This window comes from Parasteatoda tepidariorum, chromosome 1, assembly GCF_043381705.1.
Source record: "Parasteatoda tepidariorum isolate YZ-2023 chromosome 1, CAS_Ptep_4.0, whole genome shotgun sequence".
Classification (NCBI taxonomy): domain Eukaryota; kingdom Metazoa; phylum Arthropoda; class Arachnida; order Araneae; family Theridiidae; genus Parasteatoda; species Parasteatoda tepidariorum.
In genome coordinates this window covers 91155072-91172543 of record NC_092204.1, presented here as the reverse complement: position 1 = coordinate 91172543, position 17472 = coordinate 91155072, and the positions used below count along the sequence as shown (strand labels likewise).

Below are 17472 nucleotides of genomic sequence, written 5' to 3'. Positions count from 1 at the left end.
CAGAAATCAAAGTAACTTGCAATTTAAATATCAGAGAAAAATCATGTTTATAAAAGCTTTTGTAGTAAATGAAATGAAAAAATTTGAAATTTTGAATGAAAATAATTAGAATTTCCATTACACATAAATGAAAACCAAGAAAACGCTTTATTAGCAAACTAATTGTACGCTAACAGGCTAGCTTGGAATGTTTACTAAAATGCTCTTTATTTTATTTATTTTTCGTAAGTACATAAATTGTGTGTTTTATTTCATTTCAAATATTTGAATTTCAGAATGATATAGAGAATTAATTTTAAGAACATACTAGTTTTTTTTTTTTTTTTTAATTTTAAAATTTAAAAATTATAAATCTTTAAAAAAATCTGAAAAAAAAATTTCATAAAATTTGCGAATTTCAGATTTTTCTGGCAAAGAAACTAAATGTTATCAATTATTATTAATCATTACAACTTATATAAATCAAATAAAAAAAGAACAAATTATGTACAGCTGCAATAAACAAAAACCGCAGTTCACTAGAGGGCGTGGATATAGAGTACAAACTGGTTACTAGACCAGTGTTGTCAACGTTCACCGTGACGTCCGTTTGGTCGAGTGATTGATCTTTCTGCCTTTATATCTATGCACCCACTGCAAGAGCCAGTAATTGTTGAATGTATTTACGAACAAGGTGTATTCTATAAGGAATAAATAATGTGTAAAGGTTTCCGTATTGAAGAGAATCAAATATATTATTTTCGTTTTTGTAGTTGAATTCTTTTGAAACGGTGAACTTTCTTTTCGAAATCCGTTTTTACAGAAGTATTTTTAAGTAAAGTTTGCGAAAGCAAACACTTATTTTGATTGGTTTAAGGAAAACAGGACTTTTTCAACAGATTAGATAGAAACCAATTTTTTTATGTGTTATTTGACTATAAATACTATATTTCTAGAGAATTTGATTTGTATTTTTAGGAAGAAAATTAAATAAGTAGACGTAAATATTACAATGTTAGAAATTTAATTTCAATAATTTATATTAACAGAAATTTGTCGTATTATTTTATTTGTGTGAAACAGCAAAAATCAACGCTATCTTAAATGAAATCTCTTAGAAAGAGAAATATTCCAAATATATACCATTTTTAATAACTTATGATCTAATGAGTAATAATCAAAGTATCTTCAAGTAGCAATATTAAACGTTTGTGAGGAGTACCTTAAATATTATGATTAATTAGTAATAAACATTATTAAAAGTTGAAAATATTGTTAATACCAAAAGTGTAACACTTAAACTATAAGAATAATAAACGAATGATCTTCTAAAGGTAAACGTTGTAAAAGTTATTGACCTAAATAACTTTTGCTTTAATTGTCAGATTTTCATTTACAAAGTTGCAATCTAATAGTTCGAAAGTAGCACCTTATCTGTGCAAAGTCACTAGTTTAAAAAAAACTGATTTCAGTTAAAGGTGGTGTTAACTCTAAAAGTGTTGCAAATTATATTGTTAAACAAAAGTTCTTAGAAAAAGAAATACTGTTGAAATTAATCATCGATAATAATTTTTGATATCGTGATCGGATTACCAATTCTTACCAGTTAAAATTAGCACGAATAAAAATCTCCAAAACAGCATTATTCTTCTTTATCCTTAAGTTAGCTTTGTAAAAGCTAATTCTAATCGAACAACTTGAGTTTTATATAACAAAAAATTCGTGATTTGTTTCAACTTTCACAATAAAAAATTTATTGAACAAGGAAGATAAGCAACAATAGCTTTATTGCAGGAAGAAAAAGTCTTTGTATCTGATAGATTTCCGCTAAAAAATTAGTAAACATGATATTTGCTGCTCTATAATATTTATACAGGAAAAGCTGAATTCATAAAAGGTGAATTCATGACCTTAACATTTTAAAATGACCCAGGTTTCTTTTTTCTAATATTTGATACGTGGTTGCTAGAGTATTTTAAAATATGCAAAAAAACATGGTTAAAATTAGTTGAAGTCTTAATAACTGTAGAATTATGACTTAAATATGCTAATTAAGAAAAAACCAAATAAAATTTTTCTGTCGAAGGAGGCGTTGATGTTGCTAAAAAAAATCATCATCTATAAATTTTTATCTCGTAATCAGGCTTTCATGAACAAAGTTGAAATCTTAATAATCAAAGAGATACACTTTAATTAATAAATTTAATGATTAATTATGCAATTTTCGACCTATGTCATAGAATATTCAAATCGTCGCTTATATCATATTTTGAAAATCTTGGTTTTATGAATGTATTATGACGGCGAACTTTCTTTTCTAAGTTCGTTTTAAAACAAGCATTTTCAACAAATTAGATAAAAACTAATTTTCTTATGCAATCTTTAACTAAAAATAATATATTGCTAAAGAATTTGCTTAGTATTTTTAGATGGAAATTTCATTCAGTAGATGCAATATTTCATTACATATTTCATATTTTGATATTATATCGAAGTGAAATTTATCCTAAATCAGTTAAAAAAAACACTAATAACCTTTTTTTGAAAAGTTATATTTTATGAGAAAATATACGATTGCGATGAATCTGCATCATAATAATAGCATCCTAGTAGCAGTGATGCATTAATTGCATCATAATACAATCTCAGATAAATGGTAAAATTTTTATTGTACTGCATCATTTAATCGCATTCGTACTTCAGTGTAAATACAACTAAAAATAAAAAAACTTTTTACCCCCTATGCCCACCTGGATATTAACTGGATAGTCACTCGGGTATGAGAAGGGCATATTTCTTGACCATTCCCTCAGGGGCATCATATTAACTATGCCAAAATTGATCCCACAGTAAGATGGACAGCTAGTACAAAGAAGAGAAGGAAAAAGAACATCCTTATACAAGAATTGAATTACTTAAGGCATCCTTATACATGCCTTATACAAGAATTGAATCCAGGACCTTGAGGTCAGCTCCTTGACCACTAAACAGCCTGGTCTTGAAAAATGAAAAAACAATAAAGTAATAATTCTCAAAGCAATCGATGTATTTTGATAAAGTTCCAATTCTAAGTTTCGATATTAGTTGAGATTTCGACTGCATCGGGATTTTGGTTTCTTACATGTTTATTTGTGAAGATTTTAACTTTTGTTGGTGGTTGGATTGCGTGAATTTGTCTACAATTTCCATAGAGGTTGGTATAAGGGAGTTAGAGATAGCTTTTTAATTCATTCTGGTGAACGAAGTGGGGTCATACATATAACACGTGACAGGTTTGGAAAAGTTGCCGCATTTGGCGAGCGACTGTGAAATTGCGTTATTGGTGACAAAATCGCAATCTCGTTTGATTTTTCGCTTTACTTCCCTTCATATATCTACGAGCATACTTCTTTAAGAGAAAAAACAGAAAACTGTTTTCCCCTATTAATTGTTAAGTATTGTATTTCTGTAACAAAATAAAGAAAAAACGTTAAACAGGTTTACTAAAAAAGGAGAACCATTTCCAATATAATTTATTTACATTTGTGATAAAGAGAGCAAAAAAATTGGCTTCTCGGTTAGAAATGAAGTTAAATAAAAAAAAACAATAGAAAGCTGCACTCATGTAAATAACATGGATAAATTATTTCATTTTTAACCACATGAAACTTTTTACACATGATAAACATTTCAAAATATCACACACTTATTCTGCACTAGATAACTCTTATTATTTTTTTTAAGTTTCTAGAAAGATAACATAAATTAAATAAATAAAGCAAAAGTCCTAATTTTTTTTTTGAATTGCTTACTAAAAATATTTAATATATGATGTTTTCAATTTTAATCAATTTTTTCTTTAATTTATCATTAAAAAAATTTACAAACACTTTTGAGACTGAAAAACACACACATTTGCATCAATAATCCAAACTTTTGAATAAATAACTGAAAATAATATTTTGAATTAATGTAATGTATGTATGTTGTAAAAAAGATAAATCTAGATTAAATTATATTTGAGAAGAAAAAAAAAGACCGAAAATATTTAAGTCATTAAAAAATTAAAATTCTTTCAAAATGGTATGCAAAAGTTCTACTAAAAATATGAAATATTAAATTAAATAAAATTAGAAATAGTATATAAAATAAAAAATACGAAGTGAAAATATAAATTACCTTCCATTTTTAATTTAAAAGAAAATTCAAGACTTTTCAAAGGTCTCAATACTTATATAGTGTTTAATCTGTTGTTGTCGAAAAAAAATTTTTCAAATTAATTTATCCTCGGCCTTTAAATTATAGGTAATTTTTATTAGAAAATTTTTACTATTTTTTAAATGACATAAAGATGACCTTCTCTAAAGGATGAAAATGTAGATTCCATGGTAGGTATACATATATTTGCTTTTAATATGCAAAACAAATGTCATTTTTTATTATTTTTTCACGCAGCAAAAATTTACTATATTATTATTTAAATACGTGAAACATATGTGTAATTTGTGTCGGAAAGCAAATTTTACATATTCTAAAATTCCGGCTTCACTGTGTCAACTTAAACTTTTACGCATATATCGAAATAAAAAATTCATTAAAAATATAAATTAATAAATTTGAATTAAAGTTTTAAAAAAATATCAAATATTTATATTTAGTTACGTTAAATATTTTACTACAAAAAAAATTTATTTTAGTTTTCGAACTATTCGTCGTAAAATTCTAAACTATACGTTGATTATTTACCCCTCGAGATTGATCTAAACTGTCCGAAGATTTCATTCTGTCCCCCAAAAAAAATAATTCTTCCCCTTTTGGTACGTAGAGAAACTTTTGAATATCTCCAAACTTGCACCAAATGAAAGAAAAAATCTATAAAATACTTCTTAACTAAAAGTATAAATACAATAAATATAAATAAACTTTACATGTGAAACGTTACAGGTCCTCCTTTAATGAATTTTTCTTTGCAGTTGGAGGTACATTAATATTTAACCATATTTCAGCCTGGCTTTTAACTAAACACCACTGAACTCCATGTAAAATCTTACCCCAGTCGAAAGAAGGGTCACCCAGTCACGTGATTAAAATCTGTTCAGCAGTCAGTGGTGCTTGTCTCGTTTTTCGAAAACGGATGCTCCCTCTAATCACGGGTGGAGTGTTGCACTAAAACTTAGTCTAAAAAGGCCAATTTCCGCTTCAAATTCATACTCCAACGATATTTTATACACTAGATAAAAGTTTAGTTAGTCCACTTCCATGTTGAAAAGCTTCCGCGTCATCATCAAATGCCTCGATGCATAAAATAACCAAAAATTGATTTCAAATTCATAGCTGAGTTTAAAAAGGTTCTAAATAAACTAAATATTTGGTGAGCCTAATGTTTTGCTGACAATCTTCAAGACGGCTATAGCAAACTGTGCTGACTACAACTGGATTGAGCATGAAATCTTCATAGAAAGTTTGGTAGATAAAATAACCAAAAATCGATTTTTGGTTCAAGTTACAGATATTATCTTTTAACATTGAATCAGTTTTTCTGAAATTTTAAGGCCATTTTAACCATGTTTTTTTGTATACTTTAAAATACTCTAGGAACCACATATCAAATATTAGGAAAAAAACCTGGGTCATTTTAAAATGTTAAGGTCATGAATTCCCCTTTTATGAATTCAGCTTTTTCTGTACAAATATTGTAGAACAGCAAATATCATGTTTACTAATTTCTTAGCGGAAATCTACCAGATACAAAGACTTTTCCTTCCTACAATAAAACTATTGTTGCTTATCTTCCTTGTTCAATTAATTTTCTATTGTGAAAACTGAAACAAATCAGGAATTTTTTGTTATATAAAACTCAAGGTGTTGTATTAGAATCAGTTTTTACAAAGCTAACGTAAAAATAAAGAAGAACAATGCTGTTTTGGAGATTTTTATTCGTGCTAATTTTTACTGGTAAGAAATCAAAATTATTTCTGAATTTTAAATAAACACTTTATTCGTGTTAATTTTTTCATCCACGTCATTTATTAATATTCTAGAATTTTATTTATGAAACTATATAATTTGATTTAAAATCTCTTTATTGAAAATATTAATCTTCGACAAAGCTTGTTGGAAAATAATTTATTTCCTAGGAAGGCACAGTTGCCAATCTCAAAAATTTATATGTGTGTTGATTGCTTATCGTATCAACTAATTATTATATAAAGCAAACAAATTTTGTGTAATTTAAGAAGATGATTGGATTATATGCAATATAAATAATTTTAAGAATTTATTATTTGCAAACTTAGCAATAACTTATATAGATTCCAAAATGATCCTGTTATGCAAAAAAATCGTAAAAATATTTCAACATTACCACAAAAATTTCAGACAAAATGTTTTTTAAATAAAGCAATAAAATATAAAAGAATAAAAACTAAACATATCCGTATAAAATGATACCCACAATCCATATGTCGTTAACTTATACCATTTCCAATTCGACACATGCAATTCTAACCTGTTGCAGCTTGTTATACTTAATTATATAATATTAACAAAAACATTTATGTTTTTTAAATGAAGCCATCATTTTAGCCCTTTATACGGTCATTTTTATCGAGTAATCTTATGATAAAAATTTTTGGGATTGAGATAAATTTATGAAACAAAATCCCTTTAAGTTAATGCATATTAACTAATTTGATTGATTTTAAAAACCATTTTTTGGTGGGGTAGAGTGGGTATTTTTAAAGTTTTTTAAACTGTTTAGCACCTGCTCTTTTAAATATCCGAATTCATAACTTCTGTGCTTATACCAACAATTAAACGGGATGAGAAATTATCGAATGAATGAACGAGTAATGGACAAAAGAAAATATCTCTCCCTTTTTGAAAAAGTGTTTTTTTTCTATATATATAAAGGTTTGTTCAATATATAATATTGTAGGAAGATATGCGCTTGATATTACTCATGTATATAATCGCGGTCCTAAAAAGATTAATAGATAAATTATTTTTCTAGCATGATCTGAAAAAGGAAAAGATATGAGTAAACAGGGTGGTAATAATTAAGGTCTTCCTTTATTTACAGTGTAAATGCTGTCATCCTTTATTTACGCAGTCACTAATATCATACATGCAACACTTTTGTCTTTCAACATAACTTTCTAATTTTCTGGTAAGGGACAATAGATGTGAGAAAAAGGGGACGATAAAAGTTAGGGTTTAGGTAGCAAGCGTTTTAAATAATATTTAAGCAAATTTGCAGATTACGAGTTAATTTATGTTGCATGCCATCTTTTTTTTTGCATGATAATACTTACACGCTGCAGGATTTCAAACATTTTTGTCTTGTTATAAATTCTTTTTCTGAAACACTGTTAGAAATTTTTTGGAAAAAAATCGTTAAATAACAATTTATTTAATTTTTATATACCATATTCAAATAAAACAGTCAAATAACCATAAATAAGATTGTAATCAAACTGTTAACTGTTAGAAAAACCATTAATAAACTGCTTTCAGCTAATATGATTAAAGAACCAGAAATTTTTCTCACCATCTAAGACCACTTAATGAAGCCGCTCAGTTCCTTGCAATTGCGTAAGTATTGTTGCCGAGAAGGCTAATCTGTCAGTCTCACGATCAGCAGAACTGGGGCTCGAGTCCCTACGTTGACACCACGATATATCCTCCATTCCCTTAAGAACATGAAAAGTTTCCGGCGTTCTGCACTTGCCAATGCCCAAAACCTAACAAAAAGATTAGCACGTATGTCCAGTTAAGTTTACCGCTTTGAAGCCATGATTAAAATGGTTAAAAAAAACGTATAGTTTTTATTCATGGTTTGATGACCATACTAGTTGCAAACGGTTTCAAAACCGTAACGGTAAAATATGTCATTTGCTGTAAACTTTACGGTTAATAGGATGGACAGACTGCTGCAGCTTATTTTACCGTAGTCTTAGAATGAAAATTTCAACAGTGTAAAAGTACAAGAGATCAGTTGATAGGGTGGCAATAAGTGTTACAGTCTTCTTTAGTTTACATTTTAAATAGTGTCATCCTTTGTTTTACATGGTCTCTGGTGTCATACACTATCAAGAAATGGATACTCAAATGTCAAGAAACTCTTTTCTTTTATCACGAAACCGATTCCTTATATGCTCCGAGTGAATTTTTCGTCAAAGTGACGGAATAAATATCGTGTTTTCTTCAAAGAAACGAATTTCGCCAAAATTTTTAAAAAAATATTTCGACTTTCTATTTTCGAACAGAATAAAACAACAAATCGTAGTCCATAAACTATGACTTTATAGTTGGCACCGTTTAAGTAGATCAATGTTTCCCTAACGACAGGTAGAACACATAGTTAAATTGCACCCATTCCCGAAGCAGGATCCGAACCTGGAATCTTCCAGGTATGAGGTCAACACCTTGACCTCCTTAAAGTCCCGGACGTAGCATTATTTCCGATCGTCTAGTCTTCATCTTAGTATTGTCATTCTAGTTAACGATCTTCAACGATTCTCTACGATGAGATTTCAAGTTGGAGAAACATTTTCATCATACATTTTAGAGTTCCCGTTTCGCTTCAAATCACGTGATTTTGTGACGAAATAATTCTCAAAATTAACGAACTCAAGGTTCAAGGATTGCTGATATTTTAAGTCTTATTATTAAGTCTTATTATTAAGCCTTATTATTAAGATTGCTAACAAGCTCAAGGATTGCTGAATTGTCAGAAGTGAGAGTTTTTCGTCTGAGACTATAATAAACATTGTAAATAATATTCGAGCAAATTTTTCTATATTTATTTAAGAGGGATTTTTTTATATTGCATGCATGCCAACTTTGGCTTACATTGTCACTAATGTCATACACGTTGTTATATAGGGAACACTTAAGTCTTGTTTTAATATAAATTCTTTTTCTAGTATGGTCTGGAAAAGGACACGAGACATTAGAACAGGGTGGCAATAGGTGTTAATAAGTCTTCTTTCATTTGCATTGTAAATAAAATCATATTTTGTTTCATTTGGTTCATGATGCAATGTATGTTTTTAACTTCAAACACTTTTGTCTTTGATTAATTTAATATACATTCGTTTTTATTATAATCTAGAAAGGGACAGAGATGACTGAAAAAGGGGACTAGACTAGGAATTTAGTGTTATCTTCTGTTTACATCGTCCGAAATGTAATCTCTTGTCAACAGTAAATGTAGTTAGATTTCCAAATATTTTGTCTTGTTATAAAATAAATTCTTTTCTTGGTATAGTCTGGACAACTGAAAAAGATATGTGAACAGGGTGGCAATAAATGCTAATGTTCTCTTTCATTCACATAATGAAGTCACTAATGTCTTTATATATTGCTAGACTTAAAATATTTTTATCAAGTTTAATAACAAATTCCTTTTTAGCATTTCCTGGAATGGCACACGATTCGTGTGGAGAGGGTGAAAGTAAATGTATGCGTATGACACCTGATTTAATGAATTTTCCAGATACTGCAGAAAAAATGAAAGAAAGATGCTCGTAAGAAAGTCATACTCAAAATATCATTCACTTTTCATATATACTTACAATTATAATATTTATAATATATTTGAAAATATACGTACTTTTCTTTAAGCATTTAAACATATTTTTCGAACCCAAAATATTGCGACGTATTTATCGATATTTTTAAGCTATGTTGCGATATTTTCAACCTGTTTTGCAAACGCAAAATATTGCAATATATTTTGCAAATTATGATACGATATTTTAAAATCTAGCAAAAACATAAATATGGTATTTTTTAACGTAAAACATCGTAATGTGCTTGTAAAGTAACTGTATAAACGAGGAAGAAACTAAACCTCTGACGAATCACGACGGTGACGAAGGTGAATATCAGAACAATATGATTGACTTGAAATAGGTACAATTATTAAAAGCAGCTACAAACTACGTCTGGCAATCAAACTGGTTATGAGGCTATTTATCTGTCTTTATCACTAGTGATTTTCTATATTATGATTTCGTACTTTTCTTTTACCTCACTCTAATATTAATTTACTATCATTAAATTTCATTTTTTATTTCATTTTTCCACCGGGTGTTAATAATTATTTTATTGAAGAAAACCTGTTCCATAAGTACAAAACCAAAAAAAAATTAAAGAAAGAATTCTGATAAAAAAAATTTAACATAGTTTTTTAAATTAATTAAAAGAGTAAAGTTAGTGATAAAAAAGAAATTTGCAGCTTTGACTGAACATCAGTTTTAAAAAAAGGTCATTTTATTTTATTTAATTTTATAACCGTTGTTGAATAGCCGACGAAATATTTGAGTTACTGTTTTAGTTAACGTTCAGCTCCATAGCCTTCTAATTTTGAACCGAATCCAGAAAACAAGGAAACTTCTGGATCAAGTATTGGGAGAAATTTGTCTTCTTGTAGGACTTTTTGATGGAACTAACCTGCGTTTGTGTTACATTGAGAGAAAAACCACTGAAACATCCCACGGTTAGTCTGACTGCAAGGGTATTCGTCTACCACTGAGGATATTTTACGTCAGCATTGTGGTCGGTGCTAGCCGAATTCGTATGGACCAGCCATCTCTGGGATTCGAACCCGGTTCATCTCATAGGAAGTCGAACTCTCTATTGCCTGAGCAGTCACGCTCACATAAAAGGTCATTTCAAAAAGTCTCCCTTATGCATTAGAGGTGTAGGAACTTTTATTAAAAAAGGGACCGCATGAATACTATTCCTCTATATACTATTTCCATATACATTAATATATGTTTTAGGTTTTAATACCATTTTTATGTTGTTGCGAGTTTTGTGATGGTTCGGTTAAATTTTATCTATATTTAGACAATATCAGGTTTGCTAAATGGCAATATTAAGAACTACCAATATCTCGAAAAGCGAAAAGCATTTGTTGTTTTTCTTTTCTGCTTGAAAATCTCACCAGATTGGTGAGTTCAGTAAAAAAAAAACTTTTTTTAATATTTAAGCTTGTAGTCCGTTTTAAAGTCCAGACATTTCATTAAAATAGTATAGGGTTCAAACATATCACAAACCCAAATCAAGCAGTTGCTATACTACCTGATTTAGTATTTTTAGTGCTGAGTTGACGTTGTGTACTTTAAAGTGCTCAAACTGCGGCTTTTTCATTTTCCTTTAAAAAGTTTCATATAGCCAACTTGAATGAATCTTTCCGATTTTCTTCCGAACCAGTCGGGGCTGGAAAGGCAGATTTGAAGCCAGAGTCGAGTAATCAGGGTCAAAAAACATTTTGCAGGAGTCGTTATTGAAGTTGAACATTTATTTGACCTAAACTCCGGCTGCTTCAACGTTATGTCATATAGGTTTAAAGAAGCAAATTTGATGATGCACCACAATAGGCAGCTGCCCATTGTGGTGTTTGGGGTAATGAACTAGAAGATTTAGTTTGAAAAAAAGGTGTGAATTTATTATAAAATCCAAATACAACAACTTAAAAATCTGCATAAAACTAATTCATCGCGGAATCTTAGTACTCACACAGCTCTAAAAAGTTAGAGGAGAGTAAGCTCTTCTTTGATATCCGACAAACCAAGGGGTGATGCAGTTACGGCCTTCCGCTTATCTAAGGACCGTGATTGTCTCCGTGCTCATCTACATCGCATAGGCCTTCCTGCTACGCTTTTTTTATCCACTTTGTAATACAGGACAAGAAATGGGCAGGGGCCACTTTCTTCGATCTGGGACCATTAGTGGTCACACTGAGTTCTCACAGTATTAGGAAGCGAGGGAACTTTCAGGCCAATGATTGCGGTTTTATTTTGTCATCTCATGTACATAGTTATACTTTTTTACCTTTATCTTATTTAGGTATTTGTACTTTTTGCCCTGACATTGGAAATAAAAAAAAACCATTTACGAGTCAATATAAACTTACTTTGTATTCATATTTTTATTCCATCTTGCCATAGTAAGCAGCAAAAGAATTAAAATTATTTCCATCTCTGTCGCGTAATAAGATGAAAATTGGACCAAGACTCTATTACGAGCTGTGCTACTTCCGCACGCCTTTCGCGAGCCATAACTTGAGTTTCGTATAAAATATAGCCAAACAATTATTTTAATAATAGTATGCGGCATAGCACATCATTTATTTTTAAAATTTCTATGGCCATTTTAGAAAGAATCAAAAATAAATCTTAATTAAATACTTAAGTAAATTTTTATTTCTATAAAAATACAAAATTATTCTAAATAATTACTTAACTATTCAACACTACTTAAAATATTGCCCATACGATAACTTAACTATGATGTTGCCAACAAATGAATGAATACCCAATTTTATGGTGCCACGCAAGAGAAATATATAGATAGGCAGATAAGTTAAAGTTGGAGTCAAACTTATAAGACGTTCCACGATGGAATTGGAATCGAACATTTCAACTATAGACTCCGCAGCTCCGTTCAGTTCAGTTGATACCTCTGTGCCATACAATTGATATTCTATATTAACTAATGTTAAAAGCATAATTAGAAAAAGATAAAAGGTTTGATTTTATGCTTTTTTAAGGGCCTTTAAATCCATGGTTGAATGTGGCATAAGTCACCAAGAAACTTGTCCTAATGACTCTGCATTTTCTATAAAACCTATTTTTGAACCTCTACTGGAAAGGATAAATAAATTCTGTGACGAAACGGATATATGGTTCAAAGGTGAGAATATTTTAATTTTTCAAGACTTTTTAAACTAATTTTCCAACAAACTTCTTAATTAGTTTTTTACACCATGAAAAATGCGCTAAATTTTCGAACAAAGAATTAATTTCTGAAGATCATATGGATGGGAAAATATTTTTTAAGAAAATTAATGAACTTGTATAATTAAGTAATAAACGTATGTTTAGAGCATTCATTGCATAATTTTTTTAAAAAAATCAGAAATCGTTTCCGTATTTACCTTTAACAAAGCTTGCCAAATTTATTTCATGGTAGTTTAAAGTGTTCATTGGAGAAATGAGAAATTTTACGACATGCATACCAATTCCATTTGACAGATATACAATAGGACTTTAATTATCCGAAGTTATTGGAAGCAGATCTATTTCGAATAATCGAAATAGTCGGATTAGAGAGGTAGCATCGTTATTAATCTATTTTTAACTTTAATGTCTGAAATTATAATTATATACTATATTTTTTTAAAAATAGTGCTGCGTGCTATTTAAATTTAATTCTGAAACATGTTACTGTACATCTTTTTCGTCATACATAAGTATATTATTTAAGAATCCGCTTGTTATATAATCCAAGATAGACATTTTCCTTGGGTCTTTTTTTAACTTTTCATATTATTTTATAACATGCGTTGAAGAAGCTACCCATTTTGTTTTTTGGTTTCGAACTACCGAAGTTAAATTCTGTAACCTTGCAACCCAGAACACAAGAAAACTCCTGAAGTAAGAAACCGAATAAACAGGGACATCCTCCTGATAAATTTCGAGGAGTACTTTTCGATAAAACTAACCCATCGATAAAACTATGCATTGATTTCAGAAGAAAAAAAAACCACAGTTAGCTCAACGGGAATTCTAATCCATAATCCGTCTTCCGATGAGAATATTTTAAGTCAACACTGTGGTCTGAGTGAGCCGGGTTATGGAACTCAAATTCACCAGCCACCACTGGGATTTGAACCTGTTTCACCTCATGGGTATGCGAATGCTCCATCCTCTGAGCTACCGCAGTATCTAATTCTGAATTGCTAAAGTATGCATTTTAAAAGCTCTGTTACAACTCGAGCTTTAAAAATCGTAGCAATAAAGAGCACCTTATTTTAAATTTCTAGCTAATCTCAATAAGAAATCAAATCGAATCCAGTTTCAATTTTGCTTGATAGGATTGAATTGAATAAAATCTATCAGCATGGCAAAAACACTTATGCATTTAAAAACTATAATGCAATCTTGATTTTTACTATAATATATTTCTACAATGTGCAATGTTAATTTTTTTTTTGTTGTCAAACCAATTAGTGAAGTAATTTAAAGTTTACAAACTTCATTCAAAGCACACAATTTTAAAAAACAGTATTTTTTCTCATTTTTGTTATTATTAACTTATGCATATAGATCAATGCGCACAAATGTAAAATTTATTCATGTTATTTTTTTAATATTTTACAATGCAGTTCACATTAATTTTTATATGTTTATTTCAAAGAAATGTTACGACAAGGTGAAGTCTTAGAAAGGTTTGGGAGAAGCATGAAAAAAGAATACTTTTCAGATTGCAGGGCTGAATCAGAAAAATGGATATCCGAGTCAAACTTTGATACTCAGGGAAAACCAGATAAACGAAGATGCTAGTAAGTATATTTAACTTTAGAAATATTTAACTTTAATCATCCTCTATTGAACCTTTGCAGAAATAAAGGAACAAAAGCAAAATATATGTATTAGAGAAGTACAAACGTAGATACTTTTCAATGTGATTGTCATAAACGAATTGTTTAAAAAGGAGATTTGGCTTCTTCCTTTCGAAAAAAGTTGCCGAAAGTGATGCAATAATCGAAATGGAATTTAAACGTTTCATTCCTAAGCCAAATTAATGCGAAGTCATCCGCTTTAGCTCACCCAAGAGTTGCTGTTACTAACATAGTTAGATACGAACAGCTTCAAAATCAAATGAAAGGGAAATACACCGAAGAGCCATTACATTATGACCACCCTCCATCTATAACAATGGGCTCGCCCAGGTTTTCATGGTTTCTCGCCCAGGAACAATGTTTTCATGGGGCACATTAGGATCCATAATCCTCATAGAACAATCCCTGACATCTGTAAGCTACTTGAACATAGTTGCAGATGAGGTTTATCCATTCATGGCAACAGTTTTTCCTGCGGGGGATGGTGTTAACCAACGGGATAGTGCACCATGTCATAAGAGTCGAATCGTCATGGATTGGTTCGAGGAACATTCCTGTGACTTTCAAGTCATGTCTTGGCCCCCAAATTCACCTGACCTTAATCCAATAGAGCATTTGTGGTTCTACTTGGAAAACCAAATTCGTGCTGCCACGCTACCCCCTCGCAATGTGATCCCTCACATTGCGAGGGGGGAGGACCAGTTGGTGAGCGCTTGGTACCAGATACCTCAGACTACCTTTCAGCACCTTGTGGAATCAATGCCAAGGCGGGTGCCAGCAGTTTTGAGGGCTGAAGGTGGTCCTACATGTTATTAGCAGGGTGGTCATAATGTAATGACTCTTCGGTGTATATCAGACAACATTCGAGGGGAAGTTTAGCAACGAAATAAAAAAATACAGTTTAAACTGTAGTAAACTTGGAGAAAAAAACTATAATTTTAAACTCTATAAATCATTTTGCAGTAAAGAAGCTTAGATATTTATTATATACAATCAAAAGTTATGAAACTGAAAGTTATGAAATATTTTTCAAAATTTTCAAATATTTTAAGTCGTCGATTTTGGCAAAAATTTCTCCAATCTAGGGATTTTTAAAACAATTTAATATTCAACAAATAATTCTCACTTTCTCAAAACTTTTCCTAGTCCATCGTAGGAGTTACTATTTAAATATTAAACAATTAGACAACAAGCGCTTTTCATTTTCGCAAAACTGAGGTTTTTCCTCATGTTAACCCTTTACACTCCGAGTACTCTTAAAAGCTGTTTGATCTAATATCAGCACTATAGCATTTAAAATACACAATATAGTATTACTATACAATTTGAAAATTCTTAAAATAATGTGGTTACTAATCATTAAGGTATAAAATTTCTTACTTTTAAAATGGTGATTGTTGATGGTGCCTCCGTGGAGACATCGAAGTGCAAAAGGATATCATTTTAAGCTATTTTTATATTTAGCTCAGAGTGCTGGAGAATCTCATTTTTTAAGTCATAATTGTTATATATTCAGCATATTTCTTCTCTAATAATTATAAAAATAGCATATTTCTTCGCTAAAAAGCGTCATTTTATGTGACGACAAAGCTTTCGAAAAACAACTTTAACTCTATCGAGTTACGCAACACTACATAGCTCCATTTCTTTGCTAGAGAAGATCATGCCTAACTACATCAAAGTAGCTGAAATTATTAGCTGTTTCAGCTTGTAATGTACATAAGTTTTTACACCACTTCAATCTACGTAATTTTAAATGACGATATCAAAAATTTGAAAAGAAGAGGTGGTTATTTCTAGAAGAAAAAAATTTCAACTTCCAACAACTTTGCGAACTCAAAATACACAAAAAAGAACATTTGTATTAAAGGTTTTAAACTATCGACTGTTTTCCTGACCATATTATGATGATCATGTTTTCCATATTTCTACTACCACCAATATTTCGAGGGTCAAGAATCAACTCATCGAATAAAATGTGTGATTTTTCTTCAGAGAGAGAAAAAAATATTTCCAGATTTCGTAACTTCAAATGTTGCTTAAACCAATAAATTAGCATATTTAAGGTTGACCTCTCCATTTATTCAGTTCACATCTTAGTTTGACAATTATCTATAACGTCATTAACGTGTTCTCGTTTTTATTTCTCTCACTTTTCATCAGAAAATCTTTAATTTTTTATTATTATTTGTTATTTAGTTAAACATCTTAACAATGGAAAGATTTTGCATAAGTTTATAGTTCCCCTTTACTCTAACAATTACGCTATTCAAGCTTCACATCGCATGCGCGAAAATTTCCCAACAAATCATAGAGTCTAGATTCTTTTGATTTCCCATGACTCTATAATTTATCTTTCCCAACAAATTATAGAGTCACAAATTATAACTCTATAATTTGTCTTTCCCAACAAATTATAGAGTCATGGGAGAGAGAGAAAATAAAGTTAACATTAAGGTTAACCTGAAACAAACGCTATGAAAATCTCTCTATTATTTTCGATCGAGTTCAGAATGCTGAGCAGTATTTTGTTTTATTATTATAGTTAACATAACTGTTTTACTCATAACCAGCTTTAAAGTTGGAGTTGCAAAATGCATATTTGAAAAGTTGTCTACGGATTGTGGAACAACTGCAACAGAATTGATTCTGCACTTTGGAAAGGGAGACATTCTGTGGCATCTACTCTGTCCTGGTGACCAATATGGGATCAAAAATGAGATGAATGGCATGGGATTCTCTTTTGAACCAAAAGATACCGATGAGGAATTTAAAGCCAAGTGTGAAGACGAAGCATAGTTGTGGGAGAAAAGTCATTAACTTCACATAATAAAGCTTTATTAGTTTTAATTTTTGTTATATTTAAAAATGATAAAGATTTTGATAAGTGATTTTGTTATTTTTTAAAAAATTTACTTTAGAATCCTACTTTTCCATTAACAATTACTTTTAAAGATAATTCCGTATTTTTCAAAGCTAATATTGTTCATTACAGTACCGGTGCTAATTATAAGGATTAATTGCAACAGTAAAAAAAGTGCAACTGTAAAGCAAATTGTACATCATCAAAAAAATAGAGAAATAATGTATTAAGACAA

At 30.0% G+C, this 17472-nt stretch overlaps 1 protein-coding gene across 1 annotated transcript; it reads left to right on the top strand.

Annotated features, from left to right (window-relative positions):
- The first annotated feature begins 5818 nt into the window (after window positions 1-5818).
- Window positions 5819-17265, top strand: LOC107454626 (uncharacterized). The gene is made up of 5 exons (XM_016071873.3): window positions 5819-5913; window positions 9374-9488; window positions 12521-12663; window positions 14170-14314; window positions 16948-17265. Exons 1-5 carry the CDS (start codon window positions 5874-5876, stop codon window positions 17171-17173), a joined length of 669 nt encoding a protein of 222 aa, XP_015927359.3. The 5' UTR covers window positions 5819-5873; the 3' UTR covers window positions 17174-17265.
- The last annotated feature ends 207 nt before the right edge of the window (window positions 17266-17472 follow it).

Excerpts from the sequence above, each read along its gene's own strand:
- LOC107454626 (XM_016071873.3), top strand. The coding sequence starts at position 5,874 with ATGCTGTTTTGGAGATTTTTATTCGTGCTAATTTTTACTG. Across the intron at positions 5,914-9,373 it reads ATTCGTGCTAATTTTTACTG|CATTTCCTGGAATGGCACAC; the intron begins GTAAGAAATCAA and ends ATTCCTTTTTAG. Across the intron at positions 12,664-14,169 it reads AACGGATATATGGTTCAAAG|AAATGTTACGACAAGGTGAA; the intron begins GTGAGAATATTT and ends TTTATTTCAAAG.